Source organism: Corvus cornix, chromosome 10 (assembly GCF_000738735.6).
Source record: "Corvus cornix cornix isolate S_Up_H32 chromosome 10, ASM73873v5, whole genome shotgun sequence".
In the NCBI taxonomy this organism is placed as follows: Eukaryota; Metazoa; Chordata; class Aves; order Passeriformes; family Corvidae; genus Corvus; species Corvus cornix.
Window position 1 is genome coordinate 13,107,716 of NC_046340.1, and position 22,835 is coordinate 13,130,550.

The 22,835-nt window shown below is 39.6% G+C and overlaps 1 protein-coding gene across 1 annotated transcript in view; it reads right to left on the reverse strand.

Annotated features, from left to right (window-relative positions):
- PRTG (protogenin) overlaps positions 1-22,835 on the reverse strand; it is an 80,492-nt gene continuing 57,657 nt past the window's right edge. Inside the window, 9 exon segments of the mRNA XM_039558011.1 lie at positions 1-3,844; positions 4,936-5,040; positions 6,017-6,182; positions 7,142-7,262; positions 7,841-8,023; positions 11,640-11,810; positions 12,569-12,696; positions 14,360-14,546; positions 15,077-15,172. Of these exon segments, the coding sequence (XP_039413945.1) occupies positions 3,455-3,844; positions 4,936-5,040; positions 6,017-6,182; positions 7,142-7,262; positions 7,841-8,023; positions 11,640-11,810; positions 12,569-12,696; positions 14,360-14,546; positions 15,077-15,172 (1,547 nt within the window). The 3' untranslated portion in view covers positions 1-3,454.

The window sequence follows — 22,835 nt, forward strand, 5'->3', positions numbered from 1 at the left end:
TAACACTAAATTCCACATTTATGTTCATCTTCCAGAACATATTTAGCAAAATTCATAATTAAGAAATTATATTTTTTTTCTCCAGGACCCAGTTTCTACAGACATAAACTAGAAGAAAAACCTGGAAAACCTGAAACAGGTCTGCCTGGTCTGTTCTGCCAGCTCTTTCTAGGCAAATGGAATGAACAAAGTGAAAAACTCATTCTCTTAGACAGCCACAGGTATAGCTTCAAAAAAATTACCATCTGTAATATTGTATTTAAAATTACATGCATTGACTGCAAGGATATGAAGCATTTAAACTTTTAAACTTTGCTCTGTTCCAATCATGAAGGATTGATTCTGTTGTTAAGTTCAATAGAGATATTATAAATTTCTACAATTTTTCTTTTTTTTTTCCTTTGCTTACCTGTTGGAGTTTTCCATCATGAGACAAATTTCTCTCATAAAATCTTGTGATATATTAGTACTAGGCCATGAATTTTGAGGAGCGGATTTTTGTTCTATAGAAATCATGACTGTGTCAAAGGGAAGCACATGAATGTAGACTAGGTTCTGGAGAAATGTTTAATATTTGGTTAACATAAAAATAAAGACAGAATAATTAATGCCTAACTAAGCTTGCCTATATGCTGAGGTAACCTTAAATATCTTTGGTTTTCTTTATTTGCTGCTAAGAAGTACCTCAATAAAACAATAAGTGATGGATCCAGTTCTGGATGCACTGCTCTCTTACACACTGGGCATTTTCAACTCTTTGGCTATTGAACTTAAAGCATCTATATAAGATTGGCAGATTTTATATGAAGTCTGTTTCTCTCAGATTATCCATAGGTTAAACTACAGAATGGATCTTTAGAAGGAAGAGTTTAGGATTTATAGTATTTACCTGTAACGAGGATCATAAAATTATATCCCATTACCAGTACTTACAGCAAACAAGTCTTTGGAGAAGCAGTTACCATCTGCATATCAGCTCTTTCTGAAGGCAACTAACACAAGGGCTACTCTGAAAGATGAAGTGTGAAACTTCATGCTACAGTTACACATTCTTACTCTAGTTTTGATTAATTCACACTTTACCTAACTAAAAACAGTACTCTGCTGTACACTACACATTCTGCTTGACAAGACCAAAAATAAATCTTTGGTGAAAAGGTTTTCATTTTCTTCAGCAAGTAGATAAAAAACTGTTAAAAAATACTTTTCTTAATACTGTACTGTTCATCAACTACCTGCTGGAGAAAAAAAATTACACTCGAAATTCTTTGGAGATATCTGCTGGCATTATAACTTTCTTTAAAGGCTCTTGTAACAACAAGGTAGTTTAAATTGTTGAAGCATACAACTCACCTATGCAATCGGCTACTACAATCAAGAAGCCCTATTGGTTTTTGTTAGTAACTACTTATACAATAAAATGTCTTCAGCTCTTTTTAACTAGTTCAATTCCTTTTGGATGTGGCTTCCTTCTCTTCTACAGAAAAGTCTTTGGTACAAGATCATTCTTCAAGCATTTTGAATCAACACTGTTAGGGAGAGGTGAATGTGTACTGTGTGCTTCAGGACTGGCAACAGTTCCAAGGGAAAGAACTCCAGGAACCAGAGCTCGGTTCCTCAGCACAATCCAATCAAGAGTAGGGCTTACCCACAACTTCTGACCACCTACTGATACTGAGGAGCAACACAGGAGTCAGCCTGGCACACATGGAGGTGACATCTCAGCCCCAGTAAAGTCAGTGGGAGTTCTGACAGACTTAAATAGAGCCAGGAGTTCCTATGGTTGATTTCTTACATTACATTTTAAACAATTTCTTTAAGTAAAAACATATGCCTAATTTTTTTTCCTTTCCTTTCTTTCTTTTTAAGTAGAACAGAGAAAGAGGAGGAGTGAGAAGAGGACTGGATATAGATACAGGCAAGTTTATGACATTGGATGATTCCAGCCTCCTCCCTGTCTCTCGCTCTCTCCTATTAAAAAACAAAACAATACCCTGTCCGTTTGCTCCACGTTTCCGTGAGGCAGCTTAAAAGTAACAACTGTTCCCTGAGTACAGGAAAAAACAACAACAACAAAATCCAAAAAAACACTAGAATCATTTTCAAAGGAGGTAGTATAAAACAGGAATTGCATGGGTTCGAGGCAGTAGCAGTACTCACCTCTTTCAACAGACTCTTCAACTAAAGCTCTGGCTTTTTTATTTCTCATCCCTAATCAGAGTTTTAGATTGGCATATAGGTAAAGTCACTCCCTGAGCTAAAATTCCTGGCTAATAGCACACTAGGTGAAGGCAAGGAGCAGGTTTGCATCCTAACAGTTCTGAGACATACTACAATGCTAGCACTGCTTATCAGCACTCAAAGATGGGTAAAAATGAACTATAAATTCATGTTACAGTTTACTTAAAACACCTAAGAAGCATTTAAGGCATCTTTCTGTACTCCAAAGGAAGTTTATGAATACTAAAAAGGAATAAGGCAAATCAGTAATTTCATAATATATAATGCAAGGCACCACTGCTAAGAAGTACTGCGATACTGGAATACTCATAACAATATAAATATTATTATCTATTCCATAATTCCCAGGCAAAGCCAAGCTGTTTGAAAATGCTGAGTACTTCTTCATTTTACCATGATTTTTAGCCTTAACTGTGAATACAGGGGCAATATTTGCCACAGTGGAGGGAATCCACCATGTCTCAGAGCCCCAAGGATATAGCATACATGCTGCCAGCAGCTGCTGGTACAGGTTTCTGAGGGAAAGGCACTGTCCTAGGCTTACTGAGCATCTAAGAAATCGAGGTACAAAAGATTTCATGTGGTTGTATACATGGAAGTTCCAGTTCTCCCAGTTTTTAACATACTCTGTGTCAACCACATTAAATCATAACATTTTATACTCTGGGGTTTCCTTCTTTTTAAAGACAGAGCTTCAGCTAAACAATCTTGTCCACCAACCTATACAACTCCCTGATCACTGAGCAGACACACATGCACACACACACACACTCTACACACAACTGGGGCAGGGTGGGGGGGAGAAAATAAAAAAAACCCAAAATGAAACAACACTACTAGGAAGTATCTTCAGTTCCATTAGCTGAGACCAACTAGAACACAAATGAGGTAAAGCAGTCGTCATTCAGAGTTCACCTCTCGGTAAACTGAGGTAGATAGTCAGCAAAAGGGCCAACAGCCTTCCCTTTGCTCCAGTGACATATTTTTAACATTAGTCAGAAGTCTTCACTCCTTTCACATTTTTTGACCACTGAACATTCAAAATGAGTGAGCTTTAAAAAAACAAACCAAAATATAGGAAAAAAACCCGAACATTCACCAGAACTGCGGATCACCTGCTAGGTTAGTCAGGCTTTCCACAATCAAACTTTGGCTCCCTGTTCATTGTCCTTCGAACAGACACACACAGAACGTCCGGCGTGGCCCCGGGGTGTCAGTTGGGCACCGCTGGGTGGATCTGCAGAGGGGAGGTGGGAGCGTGGCCAGCAGCAAACAGCAGCGGCACCTCTGCACAGCCGCTCATGGCCCGGCTCCCCGCGCCCACCCCCGAGTCACTGCTGGCCAAAGGGCTGCTGCCAGGAGGGGTGGCACTTGGCACGGATGAGAGGTGGATCTCATCGTTGGACTCGTGAGAAAACCTCCCGGAGTCTCCAGTCTCATGGCTCCCTTCGCTGTTGGCCGAATGCTCCGTGTCAGCCACCACACTGAAGGGCACCTGGAAGCTGGACTGCTGGCCGGGGGAGCCGGGGGAGCCATCCTGGCTGAGCAGCACCGTGGGGCCTGGCTGGTACAGACACACCGCCTGCACAAACCTCCTCTGGGGCTGTGGAAATGCACAGAGAAAAGAGCCTCTGAAAAGCTGAGCCATAATTTGAATTTTTACTTCATTTCCTGCCTACTATTCCACCTGAATGCTTCTCTCAGGGCTTTCCTACAGGAATTTTAAAATAATCTCAAGTCTTGCTCATACTTTTCCACAGTAGATGAAATAATCCTTCTAGATAAGCATGGCTAATCAAAAATTCTTTCACTGGAGAGACCTGAAGAGTATTTTAAAAACACACTTGGTAGAGCTCCCTCCCATCCCCTCATGCATATTCTTTAAGCATTACTCCTTGGGTGGTAGCAAATATTTTTCATATAGAGGCATAAGAAATACACATCTGCTTGTGGAAATTTTTTTCAATACAAATTTACGACATGGATATCGGAACTTTCTAATACTTAAACACACAAGAGCACAACACAAGTTGAAATGCAATAAAGAATAGTTACATGCTCCGTAGGTGTGAATTTGCATAATAATGTCCCAGATTTGGTTTAACACTTCAGTTTTAAACTGTTCTTTTTTTCAGCCAAATAGCAAATGTGTCCAGACCAACAATTCCAGAAGCCAGACAGTTCTATTCAAGTTCTCAATTTTCTCAGTACTTTGGGTATATCATTTAGTTTCCCTCTTTTGTTTCTCTTCAGCCAACAAGAATTTTAGCTGCCAGGGTAGGAGAGGATTCTTTCTATTTAAATATTATTTTCATTTCTAACTAAATATTTAAATTGTAATTATATTTATACAGAGTCTCTGCAGAAGTAGTTCATCTGATGCAAAGTACACAGAATTCCATCTGCTCACAGATGCAAAGGCAAAGGCAAGTAAGTAATCAGTTAACTGTAGAGTTACAGTGTCTGCCAACTGTAAAGAGTCACAGTGTCCTAACAACATCTTTCAGAAAATGAAATTTCTGTAAGATTTTACTATGGTGAGATAGAACACCATCAACTTTACACAAGTGAAACTATCCAATTAATACTAAGACCATGAAACATGTTTTTCCATAAATAGAAAACTACCTATGTTCCTTTGCAAAGAGGGTATGACAGTAAAGATTGTGCATTTCTGCCTGTTAGAGCAATTACCTCCTCAGTCTTCACCTTCTTAGCATCTTGGAAGAACAGCCACCTTTTCTTGCCATTAGTCTTTGTGACAGGCCCATAGCTGTTAATAATCAGATCAGACCCTCCCTACAACAGAGGAAGATGCAGACATTTATTTTAATAAATTTCTAAGATACTTGAAAATATTTATTCTATTCCTACCTATTGGTTCCATACTGAAAATGAAGAAAAAGGAAGCCTCAGTGGTGAGTCACATTTTTGTGGTCTGGTACCCATCTGCACAAGTCAAGAACAGACCCACTATATCTGGCAAGCTTTCTGTCCAGACCCAAAGCTGCAATACTGCAGACACACAGCAAAATATTCCAGCTACTGCTCTTGCTCTAGGACTTAGAATATGGCCATTCATAGGCAGTGTCTGTGCCTCTACTGGGTCCATTTCCATTTCCCAACTCTCACACATATCCTCAGGGAGCAGCTGCACTCGAGCCTGCAGTGTGAACAGAACAAGCCTTAACTCAGTATGTCTGCATGTGAAAGGAAGGCCACTGTGGTGTTGTCACACTGGACTGCTGGACTGAAGATTCTACTCTTCCACTGGTACATCCTGCCATCTAGGCTAATTTATAATTTGACCAAGTATGAGTTTATAAACTACAACATTGTCTTACCAGTAAATATACAGAAAAATAATATTTTTCTTAACACCTGCTTAGTGCCAGAATTGACTAGACTGTGCACAGGCACTTACTGAGCTCGGTGCTGAGAGGGACTCGCTCTGTGCTGCTTGGACCAGCACAGGCCACCGAGCAGCCCCGAGTCTACAGAGCCTTTATGCTTTGATGCTGTGCCAGAGCCAAACTCTGCAAGCTGCAGAGTACAGTCAAAGACAAATGTACTGAACCATATCTCCAGCTGAACTTTCAGATAAATCTTGAAAATTTGAGCCTGGATTGCCAAGCTTGTGCTTGTCCCATTAAAAAAAAAACAAACTCCTGGAGGTTTGTAGTGTACATATTTTACTTTTATAAGGAGTCTGACATTATAGCAATGAATTCTAAAGAAAGATTTCTGATCTGGGAGTTAGTAAAATTCACCGTACCTTAGCATCGATGAAGCTGTTTCCCACTATCATTGGCAATAAGGATTCTTCATTCTCTGCAATTCCTTCAATATTCTTCTCCACCTCATTAGGACTGGCTAATGAGATGCTGGTACGTGACAGCTGGTCAGCGCTTTGCTGCACAGGCTTAGGAGCAGATGCCTTCCTACACAATGTTAAGTAGGAATAAAATTGACCCACAGGAATACAATACAAAAAAAATCAAGGATAAACTTCAAAGCTATTATTAACAAGTAATCCTGGTATATTCTTGGCATTTACATTTTGTTATATGATACTCCTAACTCACGGGGAATTTAAATGTTATTGCTTCTGATAAAAATAACATCTGCTTCCAGTTAATCATACACGGTAGGCTACAAGCTTATGCACAGACAGGAATTGTCATGATTAGTAATATTACTTGGAGGAAGTAACCACTAATGACATTAAGACCTTTCTACCATACTACACAGAGACCGTCTCCCCATCCGTATTTTTTCCTGCACGTATGCTAAAAAGCCCTTGATACTGAAAAGCACTTTCAGAGAGTTTTTTAATTTATTATTTCAAGTGACTTATATTTGTTCTGATCCCAAAGTTTTGGGCAGAGTCACTGGGCCAGTTTATACCCTCTAGCAGGTGATGACAGACAGGTGGTGGCTTGCACCACTGCAAAGAAACTGCATCATGGATCTGCTTTAAAATCTGCATCATGGAACTCCTTTCTTCAGAAAGAGTCAGAGTTCCTCTTGTCCAGCAACACCCAGGGGGTTAAAGCCTTGCAAGCCAGGTGTGGGCAGGCTGGAGGGTTAAGCAGGAAGAGCAGATGATTTACAGCAGCATGCTTATCTGACTCAAAGTGGGGGTTCAGCTGGAACACATGCCTCATACTTCGTTGTCAAAGTACCACCACTGACTCACTCTGTGGGTTCTTCCTCCTTTTCATTGGAGAAGGGGCTCAGGTAGAGTAGGAAGAGCCAACAAAGTGCTTTGTTTCCAGCGCTGGTAGAAACAGGTGAAGAGACAGAGTACTTCAGAGAACTTAGCACTCTTGGAGGAGAAGGCACGTCCCGAGAATGAGTGCATTGAAAAAGAGCTCAATCTTCAAGAACAAAAACATACCTGGCTTTACTGCGATAAATTAAGATCAGGATGCAGATAAGGATGCAGGTCAAGGCTATGCAAACCCCAACAACAATGCCAGTCATTGATTTCTGGTCCAGATGGTAATAGTCAGAATAAGCTATATCAAAAAGGAACATAGAAAGGCTCAGTAAATAAGAAGAGTTAACCCCTGCTCCCTGTCAGGAAATTAATAGGGTTACAGTTACAACCACAGAGACAAATGCTTCCTTCTAATGAGATTTCCAGGCCTTCTCTGTCACACATTTTTATGCTTTTGAAAATAAAACTTGTAGACCAGAGGAGTGTCTGGTCAGTGCAGCCCTGGTGTGGGAGGGGAGGAAGGGAGTGCCTCCTGGGACAGACCCAGTGCTACTGTTATCTCAAGCCAGATGAAGGACTTAAAGGAAATGCCTTAGAAGAGTGTCTGCAAAGTTACTGATGTAAAATTCAAACCAGTTATATATTCTCATTTGAAAGGCAAACTTTCCATTTCTGAGCAGGAGAATTAGACCAGCTCTGAGTTGAACTGAGATAAAAATTCCAAAGTTGTTTCATTTAGAATAAGAAAATGCTATACTGTTAGGACTGCCTCACATAAAATAGAATGGTTTACCCAGAAAGTGGTTACAGCTAAAACAAAAAGGGATCTTTTCTTCCCAATACTTGTGACAGAGTAATCAAAACATTGCCACTGACTCGTGGAATCTCCAGAATCCAAGCGTTTAGGTCTCTGGTTAGACTCTGATGTCTCCTTTGGCAGGACAGCAAATTCCACTGCATTTGAGAAGGGTCCTTCTCCCACTTCATTGGAGGCTGCTATTTTAACCAAGTAGATGTTTCCTGCTACAAGGTTTTCCAGCAAAGCCATGGTAATTGCTCCTATGAAAAGATATGATAGACAGTTTCAGTTAGAGAAAATTTTGGGAGCAGACTCAGATTTAGACATTGGGACATACACTTTTTTCCCAGTACTACCTCTAAATTTTGCTTGAGGATTGTGATCACTTTGATATATTCTACCCTGCACATAAAAACTACAGAATGAACACTGGGCTTGCCTTCTCATCCATTGTTTCCTTTCCATTCTATTTGAACATAGGACACTGTGAAGTGCCAGTATAGTTAAAAAACAGGATTCAAGTATTGGCTACGACACACAGCACACTAACCCTAAATCTAGCACCATCTGCATTTCAGTGTGACAGCCTTTATGTTGTGATCACATCTGTGAGGAGATGCACCCAGCGTTAACCAGACTCTCAGGTAGCAAAACCAGAATGTTAAACCCCTCTCATATAGAACATATGTGCCTCTCCTCCACCCCCTGTACCTTCAACGTGAATGAAAATTGATATAACAAAAGAATCCATGTTCAGTTTATCAAATGTCAGGTCTAGTTGGTTAAATGAACAGGACGGCTTTGTAAGAGTACATTATGCCACAATTTTAAAATAAAATTAAACCCTATTTAGACCTGTGTAGGCTTCCTTGATTACTGTGCATCTAAGCTGTGCTACTAAGAATATTACAGAAAATGTCTTTTTCATATGCTAGGGATTCATTTCCTGAAGTCCCTGAAGGCCGGAAAAAAGATTAAGAACATAAATAGGATTCACCAGCATTGTCCTCAGACAGGCAAAACTCCTGTAAAAGTCAATGAGAGCTTTGCCTGCCCAGGGACTTCAACTACTGCTTAGAATTCCAATTCATTTCTAAAATGCCTGTGTTTCTTGCTACCATAAAAATATACTGCTTTTATTTCCCTAAATAGTGGCAGTTACAGCACTAAATCTATCTCTTGTTCTCTTTCACGTATTCCGTTCACTTTCCCAGACTTAAGTCAAAATTTTAACGTTTTAAATCAGTTTGAGAAGTCAGAATTTATAGTATCATAGGAGCCTATAAAATACAAGGTTGTTCTGTTGACAGAAAAGATTATATCTTTGGCAAAAAGGAAGCTACTTCAAAAGCTATTTCAGTTCTTCCATAAAAAAACCCATTAGCTGAAAGCATTTGAAGTAAAATGTGAGGTATCTGTAACCAAAGGAGCTGTAATATTTAGCACCAGCAAGGGTGAAAGGTCACATTTCAATATCACAGGCTTCTTCCCACCAGCTCCTTTGCAATCTGCTGCATTGCTAAAGCAAGTGAGCACTTGGTACTGATTTACTGCACACCAAGTGTGCAAGGGCTGTAACTTCTGATCCACTTGAAGAGAACTAGGGAAAAAGAGGGAGGTGGCTGGAAGATAACTCACACCACAAATCAGCATCAAAATGCAGTTATAATTTTCTGGTTTTGCCAGGCTTAACACAAGCTCATTCAAATTACAGGCTGGATTGGGAGATTTCCTGCATAAACTAAAGCCCATGCAAGGACTTTTATAGGTTGCAGGGTTGGTTTGTGGTGAGTCTTTTGTTTGGTTTGGTGTCTTTTTAAATATTTTTTTTTTTATTTTAGGGGATTTCTCTGGAGGTATGAGAATGGAATAGGGTCAAGATTTCACAAATCTTCTGCAGAACAAGTTTAGCATCAAGACAAAATAATGCTGTTTTTTGAATAGGGTTAACTGATCTAATCAGAATAAACGCATTAAAAACCCCAAACCCTGCTTCTACCTCAAATTACCTATGAAAGGACTATCACAGAACTGATCATGGTATTTGCCCAATTTTATCTCCACATACTAATTTCCTTTCACAGACTTTTTCATCTATACTTTAACTAAGAGCATAACAGATTGTCCTAGTGTGTCAAGATGCCTGAATTCCACACCATGCCTCAAACCCTAATATATCTGTCAAAATACAAAATTTGTGGCTCTAACATTGATGGATGCAGTAATACACTGGGATTTATAGCTCTCCATTTGCTCATTGCCTCCAACACTTCCAGTATGAGAACACATGAAAATGTTTACTGTTATTACCATCCTATCATCCAAAATCTCTGGTGAAATACTATCAGAGATGCTGTTCAGTGTCACATCTTTCAGCTCAGTCATGCCTGTATCTGAAAGCAATTCAGCCACTTCGCTGCATGCAGCAAATACAGTGTATCATCACCAGAATGACAGGATTTATTCTTCAAATATAAGCTCTCCATGAATTTAAATCTGCTGGGCTTTTTATTGAGTAAAAATTAATAGTAAATTTGTCCTTTAATATGACAACTTTATATCACTATTTCTTCCAGCAATTTAGTTGGACAGCTTTACTTAAATTACTGCTTCATTGAACAATTTTAATAGTGAAAACCCATGGGCTCAATCTTCCCCTGTAGTTAGACCCGATTGATATTACAGACACTAGTTATTTTTCACAAATTTTGTTTAATAGTCATTTTCCTTTTACTCTTCACAGCTGCCCACTCTGTTTGAGGCCAGCCTGACAAACACCATCATGCTGCAGCAGACAAAGTGGCACTGCTGCCTTTCAGAAGGGCTGTTGGTCTTTCGTCCTCTCTTCAGGAGAAGCACGAAGAACAACAGCTCTGAGCTAGAACAGCTCACTCTCCATGATGGTGAAATGAATTATCCTCTCTGAGAGCATACTCCTTATGTTTCTGGAATTATCTCCACAGAAAATACAGCCTTACTCTCTGCTGACAACTTTCAGCTTTCAGCCAGGTAACAACACAGAACAACAAAACAGTAACTCTTCCAGGGCAATCCCCTTACACAGGCTACTCAAGCACATGACTTTACTCTGTAACACTGAACTTTCCTCTCTGGTTTAAGATATTATTAGAACATTATCTATTCTGAACTGCCTCTGTCTATTTTGAGTATCAGTGGAACAATAAATGCCTTTTCCTTTTTTTCTGGCTACAGTAGAAATCCATTCTTGATTCAGCTCTTTCAAATCCTAGTATTATTCACTAAAGTGCCTACAAAAATTTATACTATCTCTACATTTAATCACAGAGGTGTGACTGTGGTTCATGTCAGCATATCCGAGGTACCATTAGATTAGCTGGGGCTCAGCAGTAGAATAGAGCCAGAGAGTTAAATTGAATTTGCAGTGATTTACTGGGAGTAGGAGAACGTTCATTAAGCAAACTGACCTAACTGGATTGGCAGTGATGGACAGAAACATGAAAACCCACACAGCCACATTTAAACATTTCTTTCTGCAGAGAAAGGCATCTCAGAGACTTCAGATTTGAAAGAGTGCATTTACAAAATGAAACCATCACAATCATGGTTACAATGGAACTAAGATGGATGTAATTGGATTTACAAGATATTTTGGTTTATAGGCACACACTGAGCTCCAAAGCAACACAGAGAGCCCCCTTCTTCCCTCACCTTCTGAATATGAACTTTTTTTTAACACATCTTCCCACGGCAATAATTCTAAACTAGTTAGAACGTTCATGAGAACATTTATATGAATTTATTTCTTATTGTAATCCAAGGTTGCTGAAAGTAACAAAGTGTCTTATAAGTAGCATCACTGTTTGTCCAGTTCATGGGTTTGTGATTTTAGTTTACCTTCTCTGTGCAACACTTGCCATTCCCCAGCAATCCAAGATTTCCTGGATGCATAGAGGATAGTGTAACGTGTAACAACTGTTTCAGGACCATCAGGTGGCTTCCAGGAAACCAAAGCAGTATTATCCTCTATCAAAGTCACCTTCACTCCTACTGGAGGGCCAGATGGTGCTGTGAGAACAGTAACACAATGCTATTAGGCTAACCCAATTAACATGCAATTAAATTGCTCAGAAAGAAACTCATGTGCAGACCTAATGGCTACTGCTACATCCCACAAACCACATTGAAACAAACACATACTGCTCCTCAGAGACACTCTCCTGTTAACTCTGAGCTGGTCAATAGCTTAGATTGTGTAAAAACAAATCTCATATTTTTCCTTCAACTCCAAAAAGAAACAGTCACTGACAAACCCCCACTTCATTACCCTCTAAACAGGTACCTCCCAAACACTGCAATGGTGAGAACATGAAACTGCAGGTTTGGATTTTCCCCTACCAAGCTGACAGTAAAGCAAACCAGCAGCTAAGGCAGTAGATGTGTAATATTCTTACAGTTTCCAAAACTTCTGGGGTATAAAATATGTTTTCATAATGCCTATGAATCAGCCACACTTATCCAATATGTATTTTAAAGTTTTTATTCGAGTTGTTTCTATTCAGTGGCTGCTAATAGTGAAAGCATCACACTTTATATAAAATCAATGCTGATTTAGGGTGGATTTTGAAAAAGAATTTCACAGTTCCAAAACATGGATTTCCCTGCTAGCACTTTTCTCTCTCTCACCAAGAAGAGCACTATCTGTATCTCAGAGGAAAGGATTTCCCTCTTCTACACACATCTTAAAATTAATAAGCAATTTTTCAGGCCATTTGGTTTACAGAACATTCTTTTGAGAACCATAGGGTCCTCTCCTGGTTCCTTACCTTCTGGGAGGGTAGTATGGTAGACTACAGGACTCCAAGGACTGGAGAGCTGGTCCACGTGCAGTCGAACTGCAAATTCATACATGGTTTTTGGCTCAAGACCTTGAACTAACATATGAGTCTCTGACCTGGACAGATGAAGGAATAAAATACATTAAACAGCAGCAGTTATCTTGAACATCCTAAACTCAGATGATCAGATATCTCAGTCACATGAGTAGATTCTCACTGTCAGTTCAACACAGGACAAACCAGTTCAAGTCCAGACACGTGGCACATCTGTGCTGCCTACCTGGAAATGTAATTGTACCAGCCCTGGAGCTCTCAAGAGGATGTTATGTCTGCTGTCAGTTGACTTGAGCTCAAGTTTTTATAAAGCTTGTTTGAACAGCTGATGCACAAGCAATATTATTGGCTGGCTCACCGGCAGGTATCCCAAACTCGGCTCTTTCCACACTTGTACATAGGACACTGTGCTTCAAGCTGGAGTAACAAACTGCAACCAGTGTCACAGCTGACAAGGCACGTGGTATTGCCTCTTAGATCTGCTTCCCAGCTCACAGACACACAAAGGCTGTGTGGGCAACATCCCCTTTCACTTATGGCCTCCGCACCTCATGTTTAGGGGATGAATATGAATGCTCCTTACTCATCTGGTAGTAATATTTAGTAATACATTCATTGCAAACTTGATTCTCTTAATTATAATATTGCAGTTTACTATTTGATCACAAAGTCAATTGTAGACATTTTGCTTTACTTTGATTCTGGGGGCAGAGGGAAATCTTTCATATATGCCAGGGTTAATTCTGGGTGTTAACACCCCAATCAAGATTAAATCTCAATTTAAAATGCTCTTACTTTATAGATACTGCTTTATAAAATCTCATTTAGTATTTTCATCTTTTTTGTTGCAGAGGCAGTCACCAGTATCTGCAATAGCCTCATCCTATCACAAAAAGCAGCAGTCCTTGCTATGCTCCACATTGCACACCAAGAAATTTGCATGGTGATTATACTGTGTCTAATCATTAAGCCGGGAGTTATACAGCAGCAGATGTGTTCTTGGAAGAGAAAACCATGAATATTAGGATGGAAACTATTTATCCTTTAAGACAGCATTTTTCTTATTTAGAGGCTTGAGTAAACTGAAGTTTTGAGGGAGCTGCACACATGGATTCCCTCAACGGCCCCACGGCCCCCAGCATGGAGCAAAGTGTTCTGCTCCCACACCACCTGGGCAGAGGCTGAACAGCAACCCAAGGCACACTCCCTTCCCTGTTCAGCCATTCTGTGCCTCACACATTGCTTCTCTGCAAAGCAAGCAATCCTACCCAGCTTTCCCCAGGCAGGGTGCCACACACTCAGGTACATGACATTCCCACAATGAAATGCTCAAACCCTCAAAAATTCTCATTTCCAGTCTTAAAATCAGACACTGGACTGAGTCCCATCTTTGCCCAGACAAGCTACCTATAAAACAGGTATTCTCTTTTGTATAGTTGAAGGAGAGCTTAAAATTAAATTCAACCTAGACAGCGAAAAAGACATTAAAAATTGCCCAATGATACGACACAAGGATCACTGGCAGAGAATTAAGCTGTTCTAGGAATATATCTTAAAAAAACAGAGAAACTGAACTAGCAGCCAATGGGCAAAACACACAGTCCTCCAAGGGAAATAAAAGTTGTTGCAAGTAAAAGACAATTAAAAGAGAGCAGGAAGAGTAGAAACTGAGTGGGAAGGATCTGGAACTGGCAAACCAAGAGTCCTCAGCAGTGCTGCACTCACGTTTGGAGGTAGAGAACCAGTGAAGCGTTCTGCAGCCCCACGGGGTTGCAGCGCACAGTGTAGTTGATGACCTGAGCAGAGGTGAAGGCAGGCTTTCCCCAGTGAAGGTAGATGGAAGATGAGGTGTTAGCTTTGGCATAGAGGTGGTGAGGAGGTGGTGGGGGTGGCACCATGCGATCACGGACAGCTGTTTAAAACAGAATAGGAATAGGAATTATTTATTGCACTGTATACAGATACTGGTTACATTAAGAGGTCTGAGCCCACAGTTTAAATTCAAATCTGCCCTTACCCTGGTATTTGGGCCCCAGAATCTGGTTAAAGCTATTAGACATCCCTCCTAACCAATACATGTCACATATTATTTCTGCAATCCCACTTGTTTATTCAAAAACAAAGTCAAAACTATCAGCAGAGACAAGAAAAAGAGATAAATCTCTCGTAAGATACAGGATACATCATGTTAGATGAAGCAGGTAGTTCAACAAGGGAGGGAAATGTGTTTGGGCTATCTTGTTTCTTCAACTGCACTTAATGAGCACAGGACACTGTCTCAGTTGCAGGATGACTAAGGCAGTATTTGTCATTGATATGATCTTTCTTGTTCTCTGTTTCACACTGAATTAATTGATTATTTACAAGTTAAAAACACAGAGCTGATAGGACCTTGTAACAGCTCAGCTCTCAAAAAATTCTTCATGCATCTACAACACTTACAGACACATCCTGGAGTGCTGACTGTTTGGTCAGCCTGATAACCTTCTTCCATACTGTTATATGCCAGCAACCTTACATGATACTTTCTTCTAGGATCTGCAGAAAAAACAAAGGAATAATTAGGCTCAAGAAAAAAAAAAAAGAAGAAAAAAAAAAAGTCATAAAAAGGATAGTCTTGCCTCTACAGATAGTGAGACAAATTGATGCTCCTGCAAGTTTGTTTCAAAACTTGTTTGCTACAATCAGTAGCCCTGATGGACAGGCTGGATGCCTGGAAGCCTGTATTCTCTCCAGCCCTGTGAATTCCCCTGAATCTTTACCCAGAAACAGTCAGTAATCTCCCAGTCTCACTCACAATAACCTAAAGCAAAGGTTTGTAACAGAATCAGTGGGAGTAGGACAAATACCACATTTTTATCTGTAACAAAGTCACACCTTCACAGCTACAGAGCTAGATTTAATAGTATGATTCAGCATATTGGAAATGTTTTCAGACCTTTAATAAATATTTTTTAAAACAAACAGCAGGAGGTCCACAGAAAACAACATTTGTTTCTGGATACACAAGCTGTAAGGAAGCAGGGCAGTCAAAGCAATGGCAAGACAGGACCCAGCAAAGAAATGGGAAATTACTTGCTTCCAGGCTTCGAAGGAGATAAACTGTGAAACAACAGGGATTGTTAATAATGCTTTGACTAGCAAATTCTGCCTCCATGTGTTTTCTTGCAAGCTGGTTCTGGCACTCCTAAAGGGTCACCATTACCAGCTGGAAGGATCTCCACATTCCTTTTCTCTGCCCGTGCCTTTGGGTGGCCACATTGCAGTTTGCTGCTTCTCTGTTCTGTTGATGATATGCTGGCCTTGATCCAAGTGAAAAATTGCTACAGAGAAATGAGTTAGGAAGGGGCCTGGAGCTCTCTGTAAGTGGTGATGGCGTGGGGCACCCACAGGAGGCCAGAGTGCAGGCACCAGGACAGCTGCTCTGCTTCCTGCAGCTACTCCCCTGCAACTGCATTTGCAACCAACCCCTTGCACACAGCAATGATTTGCAAGGTGGCAGCGTTTGCCATCAATTCACATGAGCTAAACTTCACCCCAGTACTGAGACAGGTACTGGGACATTCTCCTCTTCTATTGACATGAACCTATTTCTTTTAATTAACATTTTCAGATGTTATATAACAGTGCTGATCTTGTTCATGTCTTTTTTCCTTGCCCTAAGATACCATAATATTATCCCTTCTCAAAACAAGCTCTTCCCTTTCTCCATTTAGCTGAGATTTGATGTGGCTTCTCATGAAATAAACAGGAACACAAATTCCTGACATTTCTTGACCAGGAATAGGAGCGTTGTTTCCGTCAGATCGTTGGCTCCCTCTGCAGTCACTGCACCAGCAACACCATCTGAACAAAACGATCAGATGTTTCTGTAAAGGTGGCAGAGTAATTTCCTAATAACGCCCTTTATAAAATCTTTTCCTACTTATTTTTAAACAGTCAATCTTTTTGTGCTGTAGTTACCCATATCAGCTGTAAATGAGATATCACTAGGTAGAGTTAACATCTCTATGTATTCTATGTTTATTTTTGAAAGGTTATTTTATCAAAATCTAAATATAGATGCAAAAGCAAAAATGCTCATCTATTTGGATTATTATATTTGAAGTATTTCTTTGGTGTGTTTGACCTTAATAGTAGAATAGGCAAGAGGAGGCCATTCCCATTTTTTGAAGACCTTAACATCACAAGCAGACAATGTAAATAATGAATATAGATCTTTTACAAAAGGAAAAAGGCATGCTTTTTTAAACTAGAGCAAAATTCTCATTTGCTTTGAAGGTTTTTTTCACTTTATAATAGCACTTTTACAACAGATGACATCAGTTGTTCCTAGGCAACAAATTACAAATCAGAAAAAAGAAGACGGATACAAACACACAGAATAATCTTAAGCACATGATAAAAGAAAATATGAAATTCCAATATTGAAAATTCAGAAAAACAGTAAGATGTTATATGTAAAAATTACATATAAAGTTGTAAAATTTCACAAAATTACATTAAAAATTGTAAAAAAACCAAAGTACATTTAAAAACACTGGGCCAAACCAAAAGGATAAATGATAAAAATCTTTCAGGAGTCCCAAGTGATTTGAATACACCAAAATCAAGTCACAGTGCCTTGTTGAGGAATATCATAGCATGCATCTCAGAGAAGTAAACACATTCCCAGGCCTCTTAACCTGTGGTAGGAATACACACGTTAGCATGCAACCAAAGCATTCCAAAACAAAGCCCAAATTCAAAACAGAGGTCATCAAGACATCTTTAAGATCTCTCTAGGACTATGTTTTGGAGGTTGTTACTAAAACATCACTTGTCCCAGCCATTCTTGGAGAAGGCTCGAGCTGGAGCACTGTTGAGCAGCCCTGGAGGCACAGCCGGCAGTGCCCCGCTAGCCGCGTGTCCCTCCCCTCTCTCCACAAGCCCCCAGCGCAGACCCCCGCGGCATTTCCGCAGGACACAGGATGACAGGCACGGCCATCCATCATCCTGCCGAGCACCTTCAAAAACTCCCTGCCCTTTGAAAGTGCTCACCCAGAACTGATCATCTTCGCTGTGAAATGAAGGATAGCTGAGCTCCAGTGCCCTGCTGAGCTGAATGAGGAGCCTGTGAGGTCTGTTTATCCTCATTGCATTTCTTTTTTTTTTTTTAACTGAATTCCTCATTAACACTTGATTGAGGAGAAAAGGAAGAATAATGGGATGTGGAAGAAAGGCAAAAAAATCTAACTCCCACAAAAAAATACAAATGTCTTTGAGAGAAAACACATTTTTAAAACCTTACTTTTAAAGTATCCTTAATACTTTACATGTAGAAGAAACACAGTGTTGAATGCCATTCTTCTTACTCCTGTATAACACAAGAAGTTTCAAGCAGAATTATCTTTTTAGAGAAAAACCTGTTTAAAAGTAAAGTATCTGGACTAGTCCCTACCGTCTGAAAAACAAGGTTATTTTCACTTCATGATATCATGGTTTAATTGGTGGCAGGACCAGTTCAAGCCAAAAGTGATGTCAGAATTTTTAAGCTGTCACACATTAGGGCTTCTATGGTTAAACCCATCTGCGGGTTTCTGTAATTGAAATGGCAGCTGAGGAGGGAGGAGTACGTTATGTACTTCCCTAGGAAAGCCTCAATGTTACAGTCATCTAAAAAGGATGACAGAAAAGAATTAAAGACAGTGTACTGAGCAGCAATAGAAATTGATGTGAAACTTGCTTCACAGATTACACACATAACATGAGCAAAGACCAATTCAAAAACACCACCAAGATGCAGATCCATGCTGATCATTTTTTCACCATTGTGCCAAACACAGTAACCAAAGATCTGCCAAAGACCTGCCTCAGTTCCAACAGTACTTGCTCGCTATTTATGAGGTGGTGGGAAATACTTTTTGTCTGAAGTAGCCTTTGTTTAGAATATTTTTTACAATTTTACATTTCATTTACAGGCTTATGATACGATTTACTCCTCAATGGCAATCCCAGTACACACCTAGCACAAACACTTTCATCTCGCAGTTCATCAGCTGGATCAAACACTCAAAGCCAGACATACCCGTAGAGAGAAAACAAACTTCAGGAGCTTTCTTATCTTTAACCAGCACAGGTATCTTGAGTAGTTTACACATAAATCATTGCTAAAAGATTGGGGATAGCATGGCCACCTGGGGACTGACAGTCTCAGATTCTTGAGAATTCATTGTTCCATGGAAGGACAGTGTGTACCATCCATGCACAGAAGGCTTGGAGGAAACAGTTGTGCTCACAACAGACCTAGGAGTACCACATCTCTCTACAGAAAATCACTGCTCTTCAGAAACAAAGCAGGTGCAGTGATTTACTCAGTCCATTCAACATAAATTCAACTTAAGTAAAAAACTTCACATCAATATTTCACCTCTGCATTTTCAAAATTTCTCTGAATCACTGGTAACACTGAATTGTTTCAATTAATTCTCTTGCAATTGCCAGCATTTGTGTAGAGGTTGAAGGCTTGTTCCCAATCTTAAGGTGAACAGGAACAATTTTGTAGCCTATTTACCAACTGGCAGAATTTTTTTTTAAGTTAATTTGTTTCTGTTAAATATCATTTGCGAGGTTTTGTGCTGTTGGTATTAGATTGCTTTAAAATTATCACAGCACCTAAAGGTCTTTAATAGGCATTTTTATTGTTATTAGTTAAATCAGCTGGTGGAAAGGAAAAAAATCTACACTGATTCTGCAATTCAGGGGATTGGCACAGATGCTGATAGTAACATGCTAAAGCTAATTCATAGATCTTATTACAAGAGTGCCTCTGGAGCACACAGAGATTGTCTTAAAAGACATCACAGGCTGGATGTGGTAAGCTGGAGTAGCTTCACACAGTTCAGTGAATCTGCTGCACACACCTTTTTGTGTAACCAAAACTTATCAGGATTAAGAACAAATGAATAATAGTTCCATCAGAGGCACAAAATTTGCCTCTGGTAACAATACTCCTATAAAATAAGCGTAGGAAAAAGTATCTTATGTCTTCTGTTTATGCCTTATATTGATCAACTTCAAATATCAAAACAGATACTGTCCCAAATATCACTGGTGACAATTTATGTTGGATCAGCCTCATCTTCCTATGGCAGTTTTTGTAGGTAGCTCACGGCTCCCTGGTGATATTCCTCTGGAATCTCATATCCTGTCATTCGCTCTCCTATAAAAATTTGTAGTGAGTCCTGCAGATCCAACCCTGGTAGGTCTTTCATCAGAGAACACATGGGGAAGCCTTGTCTTTGTTTTCAGAGTCTATGAATGGGTTCTACACCTCTGAGTAAAACTAGAGCAAAGTTAAATACTACAAATATGAGCAAAAAAAATAAGTTGAGCTATAATTTCAAACATGGATTGTAACTTGGAAAAACATAAAACACTACAGTAGCTATATTTCAGTAAGAATTCAGATGACAATGATTTACTGGTGTATTTTGCTGTTTTACTACATCCCTGAGATATAATCTTAGAGATTATATTTAGCTTGTCAAAAAGAAGACAGGAAGCTCACAGAAGATACAAACAGACTCTTCAAGAAAAATACTGCAGTGCACTCAGATGTTCCAACCCTGGTTTTGGGACATTTCATTTCCCAGCATGCAGGGAGAACCACAGCTGTTTATCTGTCTGGATGTGAGAAACAGAGAAACGGCAAAAATATCACAGAGAATTGAGACTTGACTTATTAGCAGTTCTGTAGCTCTACACCTCATTGGAACATCTATATTTTATTGCACCAGCTTGAAATTATTCAGTATTCTTTACTCCTGCTATCAGCCTTGCTTCTATGTAAATCTTCCATTTCTCTTTCAGGAAAACTTGAAGGGGAAAACTTGCAACTACAAAACAGCTGTGAGTCAGAAATATTCATAGTCAGATATTCCCATTTTCTTTTCCAACACTTAGGATTTTAATACGTTGAAATCACGTCTATTTATTAGTTAAACACAGATTAAACATTCGGAACCCAGTTTTCAAAGCCTGGGATAATATAAGTGGTCTAGGAAATATATACACAGTGGTAGGCAGAAGCAACTCCAGGTCCTCTGCTTTGAAGCCATTTCCCAAGTGATAAAGGTGGCATGGGGAGAGGAAGGAACATCTCCAACCAGGGCAGGCTCATTCCATCTGGTAGAGTTATACCTCATGGCAGCCAGGTGGTGTCCTCATGCACTTCCAATGGACACAGCTGGAAAAACTGGAGGCATCAAAGATTAAATGCCTGTATTCGCAGTTGAACAACTAAAACCAGAAACGTGCTTCTAATCACTTTGCAGCTGGTGAAGCACTTTATAATGCAACTACCTCATTCTTAAATTACCAATATTGCACAGACCAAACTTTTAGAAAAAGTTACTAAGAACAATAAAGCCACTTCTACATTCACAGGAACAAAAATTCCATTTTCAATATTGCATTACATAATTAAAACCCTCTAAGACTAAAGCAGCATGACACTAACAACACAGCCAATGAAAAATCCTAATCCATGTATAATTCCACCCTACCTTCTCAAAAGAATACAGAGAAATGCAAATGTCCTGATTACATATTAACACTATCTTCAAATCAGTTTATCCCATTCAGATTTTGATAATTTGTCTTCATGCAATTCTTCTGTTCCAGGTAAATTTACAGCACTAAAGGAAAGTATAAAACCTGTAACAGCAGGTTTTATACATTTACACACGAGATACACTCTGGGTAGCTGCTCATTCAGCTGAAGCTTATACTGAATACAAAATGAGTAATCCTAAATCCACGTGTTACAAAGTGTTTGCCGACATCAACACAACCAAAATTTTGGCTTTCTGGCAAAAGCTTCAGAGAAAGCATCTGTTTACAGGCTACTTAGCCAAGGTTACAAGAGAGTGTAAGATTGCAACCCCTAAAAGCCCTGTCATTGTTTCTTTCAGCTGCTGCATGTTTGTGAAGCTCTGAAGGCCTTGAAAGGAGCCAGAGCAGAGCCAACAGGTCAGGGCTAGATAAAATTAAGAAAGAATCCGAGGTCAGACCATGAAAGAACTACTTTTTTTTTTCCACCCCTCCAGAACAGTGAGTCCACCTCCAGCAGCCTTTCATTCAGTCCTGATAAGAAGAGACAGCACCCCACAATCTGGATTTCAAACACTTTAAGTCCTCTTTGGGGGGAGGAAAAGATAAGGAAGGCGAAAGAAAATGGACATTTTACTATCATTTACTGTTGGAACAAATTTTCATACCTGCTCTGAACGTTCCTCAGTAACTTAAAAGGAAATTATTGATAGAAATGAAATTGCTGGGGGCTTTGTTCTTGTTTCTAAAATAATTGGTACAGCGCTGAATTTCTAGAGGGGGAAAAAAAAAGGTTTGGTGTCTTGATGTTTTGAGCCAAGTTCAGTGACTAAAACCCTAGAAATAACTTCTTAAGCTACAGCTAGTATGGAAATTCTAACAGTTGGGGAAGGAGATAAGAAAAATATTTCAGCTTTATTCTAGCTTGCATACAAAATTTAAAATCATACTTTATTCCTTTCAGTTAAAAGTATCAAAATCACAGTACATTAAGAAGGCTGAAAAAATAGTTTTTCTAAGGACAAAGCTTCTGTGCTCAAATGTCCATTTTTAATTTAATCTTTTGTGCTGCTAGATTTTTTGTGTAACCTACAGGTCCATTGTTGGGTAGTGGTCTGGCTGGATAGCTCATTGGTCTGGTTTGCCAGGGTGACTGTGCTGCCCCCAAGCCCATCCCTTCAACACAATAAACTCCAGATAATTATTCAAAGAAGAGGCCAGCAGCATGGGCTGCTCTGACATCGGGTCACGGCCTTTGACATCAAATCTGGGGCTAGCCAAAGTCTGCTCCAAGCAACAGAGGTCCAGGGGAATTATTAAGGGGGAAGGGTGGGAAAGGAAGAGCACTGAGAAATACTATCCTTAAAAATGTACTCTTGAAGCAAAGTAATGTAAATACAGCAGAAACTTATTAGGAAAATAAGCAAATACATTTCAAATGTACCAGAGGAAAAGGACAGAGAGAAGTGCATCAAGCCAAACAGAAACATAAAGCTGGGAGGCAGGAGGATGACACAGACTCAGGTCTGTTCCACTCTAAAGCCGGTATTCCCTCTCAGATTGTCAGTACTGGATTTTATTTCATTTTTCTGAAAAATGTCTTTTTACC